Raw genomic sequence first — 7,205 nt, forward strand, 5'->3', positions numbered from 1 at the left:
TGTTACTGGGAGGACTGGGGGGGGGGTACTGGGAAGAGTTGGGGTGGGTCCTAAGGGGCACTTGTGTTAATAAGTGATTACTGAGCAATTACTGGTTGGTTACTGGTGTTACTGGTGGGTTACTGGGTAGTTACTGGTTAATTACTGGTGCTACTGGTTGGTTACTGGTGTTACTGGTGGGTTATTGGCTAGTTACTGGTTAATTACTGGTGCTACTGGTTGGTTACTGGTGGGTTATTGGCTAGTTATTGGTTAATTACTGGTGCTACTGGTTGGTTACTGGTGGGTTATTGGCCAGTTACTGGTGTTACTGGTGCGTTATTAGCTAGTTATTGGTTAATTACTGGTGTTACTGGTTGGTTACTGGTGGGTTATTGCCTCATTACTGGTTAATTACTGGTGCTACTGGTTGTTTACTAGTATAACTGGTTAGTTACTGGTGTTACTGGTTACTTAGGGGTTGGTTACTGGTTACTTACTGGTGTTACTTGGCACTTACTGGTTTCACTAAGAGACTACTGGTGTTACTGGGAAGTACTGGGGAATAACCAGTGTTACTGGAAAGCTACGGGGTCGTCATCGCTCTTGCTGACTACTTACTGGTCCTACTGGTTAGTTACTGGTGTCACTGGTTAGCTAAGTTGTTGGTTACCGGTTACTCACTGGTGTTACTCGGCACTTACTGGTTTTACTAAGAGACTACTGGTGTTACTGGGAAGTACTGGGGAATAACCAGTGTTACTGGAAAGCTATGGGGTCGTCGTCGCTCTTGCTGACTGCTTACTGGTCGTACTGGTTAGTTACTGGTGTCACTGGTTAGCTAACCCCCCAGTGCTCCCAGTATCACCCCAGCAGCCCCCCCCAGTGCTCCCAGTAGACCCTAGTGGTCCCCAGTACTCCCAGTATCGCCCCCGTAGCCCCCCAGTGCTCCCAGTATCACCCCAGCAGCCCATTGGGGACAAAACCAGACACCCATTGGGGACAGGGACCCCTTGGGGACAAAACCAGAGACCCGTTGGGGACAGGGAGGGTGACAGGGACCCGTTGGGGACAGGGACAGTGACCCACTGGGGACAGGGATGGGGAAAAAGATAGGGACCCATTGGGGACAAAACCAGACACCCACTGGGGACAGGGACAAAGATGGGGACCCGTTGGGGACAGGGACCCCGGGTTACTTAGGGGTTGGTTACTGGTTACTTACTGGTGTTACTTGGCACTTACTGGTTTCACTAAGAGACTACTGGTGTTACTGGGAAGTACTGGGGAATAACCAGTGTTACTGGAAAGCTACGGGGTCGTCATCGCTCTTGCTGACTACTTACTGGTCCTACTGGTTAGTTACTGGTGTCACTGGTTAGCTAAGTTGTTGGTTACCGGTTACTCACTGGTGTTACTCGGCACTTACTGGTTTTACTAAGAGACTACTGGTGTTACTGGGAAGTACTGGGGAATAACCAGTGTTACTGGAAAGCTATGGGGTCGTCGTCGCTCTTGCTGACTGCTTACTGGTCGTACTGGTTAGTTACTGGTGTCACTGGTTAGCTAAGTTGTTGGTTACCGGTTACTCACTGGTGTTACTCGGCACTTACTGGTTTTACTAAGAGACTACTGGTGTTACTGGGAAGTACTGGGGAATAACCAGTGTTAGTGGAAAGCTACGGCGTCGTCATCGCTCTTGCTGACTACTTACTGGTCTTACTGGTTAGTTACTGGTGTCACTGGTTAGCTCCTAAAAGCACGTTGCCTTTACTAAGAGAATACTGGTGGCGTTGGGAAGTTACTGGTGTTACTGGTCGGATACTGGTGCGATGGGGCAATTACAATGGTGAAGCCTGTAGTGCTGTTACTGGGGAGAACTGGGAATCACTACCCGAGACTGGTGGGAACGCGAGGGTCCGCTACTGGGCGGTTACTGGTGTGACTAGGTGCTTACTGGTGTATACTGGGAAGCACTGGTCTCACCTGGGGGAAGACGGAGGCCTGCGAGGTCTCGGTGGCGGCGGGGACGGGGGTGGCGGGTGACACCACCTCCACCTTACGCTTCTGCGGGGACACCAGTCAGTCCCTCCCAGTCCCTCCCAGTAAGGCCCAGCCCCGCTACTGGGAGCAGTAAGAGGCTCTGTCGCCCCTCCCCAGTGCTCCCAGTATCGCCCCAGTAGCCACTAACAGTCCCCAGTTGCCCCCCCGACAGGGATCCCAGAATGGCCCCGGTAACCCCTAGTGGTCCCCAGTATCGTCCCAGTACTCCCAGTATCACCCCAGCAGCCACCCCAGTGCTCCCAGTATCACCCCAGCAGCCCCCCCCAGTGTTCCCAGTAGACCCTAGTGGTCCCCAGTATCACCCCGTAGCCCCTAGAGATCCCCAGTATCCCCCCAGTGCTCCCAGAACCACCCCCGCAGCCCCCCCCCAGTACTCCCAGTATTGCCCCCGTAGCCCCCCAGTGCTCCCAGTATCACCCCAGCAGCCCCCCCCAGTGCTCCCAGTAGACCCTAGTGGTCCCCAGTACTCCCAGTATCGCCCCCGTAGCCCCCCAGTGCTCCCAGTATCACCCCAGCAGCCCCCCCCAGTGCTCCCAGTAGACCCTAGTGGTCCCCAGTACTCCCAGTATCGCCCCCGTAGCCCCCCAGTGCTCCCAGTATCACCCCAGCAGCCCATTGGGGACAAAACCAGACACCCATTGGGGACAGGGACCCCTTGGGGACAAAACCAGAGACCCGTTGGGGACAGGGAGGGTGACAGGGACCCGTTGGGGACAGGGACATTGGTGGGGACCCGTTGGGGACAGAGATGATGACAGGGGCCCATTGGGGACAGGGACAGTGGTGGGGACCTGTTGGGGACAGGGATGGGGACAGGGACCCCTTGGGGACAAAACCAGACACCCGTGGGGACAGGGACAATGATGGGGACCCGTTGGGGACAGGGACCTGTTGGGGACCCGTTGGGGACAGGGACCTGTTGGGGACCCGTTGGGGACAGGGACCTGTTGGGGACCCGTTGGGGACAGGGACCTGTTGGGGACCCGTTGGGGACAGGGACCTGTTGGGGACCCGTTGGGGACAGGGACCTGTTGGGGACCCGTTGGGGACAGGGACCTGTTGGGGACCCGTTGGGGACAGGGACCTGTTGGGGACCCGTTGGGGACAGGGACCTGTTGGGGACCCGTTGGGGACAGGGACCTGTTGGGGACCCGTTGGGGACAGGGACCTGTTGGGGACCCGTTGGGGACAGGGACCTGTTGGGGACCCGTTGGGGACAGGGACCTGTTGGGGACCCGTTGGGGACAGGGACCTGTTGGGGACCCGTTGGGGACAGGGACCTGTTGGGGACCCGTTGGGGACAGGGACCTGTTGGGGACCCGTTGGGGACAGGGACCTGTTGGGGACCCGTTGGGGACAGGGACCTGTTGGGGACCCGTTGGGGACAGGGACAGTGGTGGGGACCTGTTGGGGACAGGGATGGGGACAGGGACCCCTTGGGGACAAAACCAGACACCCGTGGGGACAGGGACAATGATGGGGACCCGTTGGGGACAGGGACCTGTTGGGGACTCTTTGGGGACAGGGATTATGACAGGGACCCGTTGGGGACAGGGACAGTGGTGGGGACCCATTGGGGACAGGGACCTGTTGGGGACAAAACCAGGGACCCACTGGGGACAGGGACCTGTTGGGGACCCGTTGGGGACAGGGACACTGGTGGGGACCTGTTGGGGACAGGGACAATGGTGCGGACCTGTTGGGGACAGGGACACTGGTGGGGACCCGTTGGGGACAGGGACAGTGGTGGGGACCTGTTGGGGACCCGTTGGGGACAGGGACGGTGACAGGGACCTGTTGGGGACAGGGATGGTGACAGGGACCCCTTGGGGACAAAACCAGAGACCCGTTGGGGACAGGGAGGGTGACAGGGACCCGTTGGGGACAGGGACAGTGACCCACTGGGGACAGGGATGGGGAAAAAGATAGGGACCCATTGGGGACAAAACCAGACACCCACTGGGGACAGGGACAAAGATGGGGACCCGTTGGGGACAGGGACCCCTTGGGGACAAAACCAGACACCCGTTGGGGACAGGGAGAGTGACAGGGAACCCTTTGGGGACAGGGATGATGACAGGGACCCCTTGGGGACAGGGACAGGAACCTGTTGGGGACAGAGATGGTGATGGGGACCCGTTGGGGACAAAACTAGACACCCACTGGGGACAGGGACAAAGATGGGGACCTGTTGGGGACAAAACCAGAGACCCGTTGGGGACAGGGATGGGGACAGGGACAAAGATGGGGACCCTTTGGGGACAGGGACCCCTTGGGGACAAAACCAGAGACCCGTTGGGGACAGGGACAGTGGTGGGGACCCCTTGGGGACAAAACCAGAGACCCGTTGGGGACAGGGATGGTGACAGGGACCTGTTGGGGACAGGGACAGTGGTGGGGACCTTTTGGGGACCCATTGGGGACAGGGAGGGTGACAGGGACCCGTTGGGGACAGGGAGGGTGACAGAGACCCCTTGGGGACAGGGACAGTGGTGGGGACCTGTTGGGGACCCGTTGGGGACAGGGATGGGGACAGGGAACCCTTGGGGACAGGGACAATGATGGGGACCTGTTGGGGACAGGGAGGGTGACGGGGACCCGTTGGGGACAGGGACCTCTTGGGGACACAACCAGAGACCCGTTGGGGACAGGGACAGGGACCCACTGGGGACCTGTTGGGGACAGGGACAAAGATGGGGACAGGGAGGGTGACAGGGAGCCCTTGGGGACAGGGACAGTGGTGGGGACCTCTTGGGGACAAAACCAGAGACCCGTTGGGGACAGGGAGGGTGACAGGGACCCGTTGGGGACAGGGACATTGGTGGGGACCCGTTGGGGACAGAGATGATGACAGGGGCCCATTGGGGACAGGGACAGTGGTGGGGACCTGTTGGGGACAGGGATGGGGACAGGGACCCCTTGGGGACAAAACCAGAGACCCGTTGGGGACAGGGACAGTGGTGGGGACCCCTTGGGGACAAAACCAGAGACCCGTTGGGGACAGGGATGGTGACAGGGACCTGTTGGGGACAGGGACAGTGGTGGGGACCTTTTGGGGACCCATTGGGGACAGGGAGGGTGACAGGGACCCGTTGGGGACAGGGAGGGTGACAGAGACCCCTTGGGGACAGGGACAGTGGTGGGGACCTGTTGGGGACCCGTTGGGGACAGGGATGGGGACAGGGAACCCTTGGGGACAGGGACAATGATGGGGACCTGTTGGGGACAGGGAGGGTGACGGGGACCCGTTGGGGACAGGGACCTCTTGGGGACACAACCAGAGACCCGTTGGGGACAGGGACAGGGACCCACTGGGGACCTGTTGGGGACAGGGACAAAGATGGGGACAGGGAGGGTGACAGGGAGCCCTTGGGGACAGGGACAGTGGTGGGGACCTTTTGGGGACCTGTTGGGGACCCGTTGGGGACAGGGAGGGTGACAGGGACCCCTTGGGGACAGGGATGGGGACAGGGACCCGTTGGGGACAGGGACACTGGTGGGGACCTGTTGGGGACCCCTTGGGGACAGGGATGGTGACAGGGACCCCTTGGGGACAGGGACACTGGTGGGGACCTGTTGGGGACCCGTTGGGGACAGGGATGGGGACAGGGACCCCTTGGGGACAAAGCCAGACACCCGTTGGGGACAGGGACCCGTTGGGGACAAAACCAGAGACCCGTTGGGGACAGATGATGACAGGGACCCCTTGGGGACAAAACCAGAGACCCGTTGGGGACAGGGACAGTGGTGGGGACCCCTTGGCTTTCCCCAGGTGACAGGGATGTCCCCAAGGTCCCTTCAGGGTCCCCAAAGTCCTTGAAGGGTCCCCAAGGTCCTTTAAGGGTCCCCAAGGTGCCCCAAAAGGGTTGGGGATGTCCCCAAGGTTTTGGGGTGGCCCCAGGGTTGGGGGTGACACGGGGGTGGCCCCTGACTCTGGGTGTCCCCAACTTTCCCCAGGTGACAGGGATGTCCCCAAGGTCCCTTCAGGGTCCCCAAGGTCCTTTAAGGGTCCCCAAGGTGCCCCAAAAGGGTTGGGGACGTCCCCAAGGTTTTGGGGTGGCCCCTGGGGGTGGGGTCTTGGCTCTGGGTGTCACCATCCCCCACCCCCCCCCTCCAGGGGTGTCCCCAGGGTTGGGGGTGACACGGGGGTGGCCCCTGACTCTGGGTGTCCCCAACGGCTCCCAGTGTCCCCCACCTTGTCATGGGGGAGGGGTTGGGTGGGGGTTTTTGGGGACATCCTTCAGCTCCGGGGTGTCCCCTCCCGGCTCCGGGGGGTGTCCCCTGGCCAACGTGTCCCCACGGGGCTGTCACCCGCTGTGGTGTGTCCCCAGGGTTGTCCCCTGGCCTTACACTGTCCCCTGTCCCTGGTGGGTGTCCCCAGGGCTGTCCCCTGTCCCCACGCTGTCCCTGGTGTCCCCCCAGGATTGTCCCCTCTCCCCATGCTGTCCCCCTCATCTGTCCCATGTCCCTGGCGTCCCCCAAGGCTGTCCCCAGAGCCCCCCACAGTTGTCCCCTGTCCCTGGTGTCCCCTTCATCTCTTCCCTGTCCCCATGTTGTCCCTGGTGTCCCCTTCATCTGTCCCCTGTCCCTGGTGTCCCCCCAGATCTGTCCCCTGTCCCCATGCTGTCCCTGGTGTCCCCTTCATCTGTCCCCTGTCCCTGATGTCCCCCCAGATCTGTCCCCTGTCCCTGGCGTCCCCCAAGGCTGTCCCCAGAGCCCCCCACAGTTGTCCCCTGTCCCTGGTGTCCCCTTCATCTCTTCCCTGTCCCCATGTTGTCCCTGGTGTCCCCTTCATCTGTCCCCTGTCCCTGGTGTTCCCCAAGGCTGTCCCTGGTGTCCCCCCAGATCTGTCCCCTGTCCCCATGCTCTCCCTGGTGTCCCCCCAGATCTGTCCCCTGTCCCTGATGTCCCCTTCATCTCTTCCCTGTCCCCATGTTGTCCCTGGTGTCCCCCTCATCTGTCCCCTGTCCCCATGCTGTCCCTGGTGTCCCCCTCATCTGTCCCCTGTCCCTGGTGTCCCCCAAGGCTGTCCCTATAGCCCCCCAGATCTGTCCCCATGCTGTCCCTGATGTCCCCCCAGATCTGTCCCCTGTCCTTGGCGTCCCCCAAGGCTGTCCCTGGTGTCCCCCCACATCTGTCCCCTGTCCCTGGTGTCCCCCCAG

At 60.8% G+C, this 7,205-nt stretch overlaps 1 protein-coding gene across 1 annotated transcript in view; it reads right to left on the minus strand.

Moving 5' to 3' along the window:
• The window catches only part of KAT5 (K(lysine) acetyltransferase 5), a 13,004-nt gene that overhangs the window by 2,860 nt on the left and 2,939 nt on the right, over positions 1-7,205 (minus strand). The window contains exon 2 of the mRNA XM_014959315.1: positions 1,966-2,046. Within this exon, the coding sequence (XP_014814801.1) occupies positions 1,966-2,046 (81 nt within the window). The remainder of the gene's footprint in view (positions 1-1,965; positions 2,047-7,205) is intronic.

This window comes from Calidris pugnax, unplaced genomic scaffold, assembly GCF_001431845.1.
Source record: "Calidris pugnax isolate Ruff unplaced genomic scaffold, ASM143184v1 scaffold456, whole genome shotgun sequence".
Classification (NCBI taxonomy): Eukaryota; Metazoa; Chordata; class Aves; order Charadriiformes; family Scolopacidae; genus Calidris; species Calidris pugnax.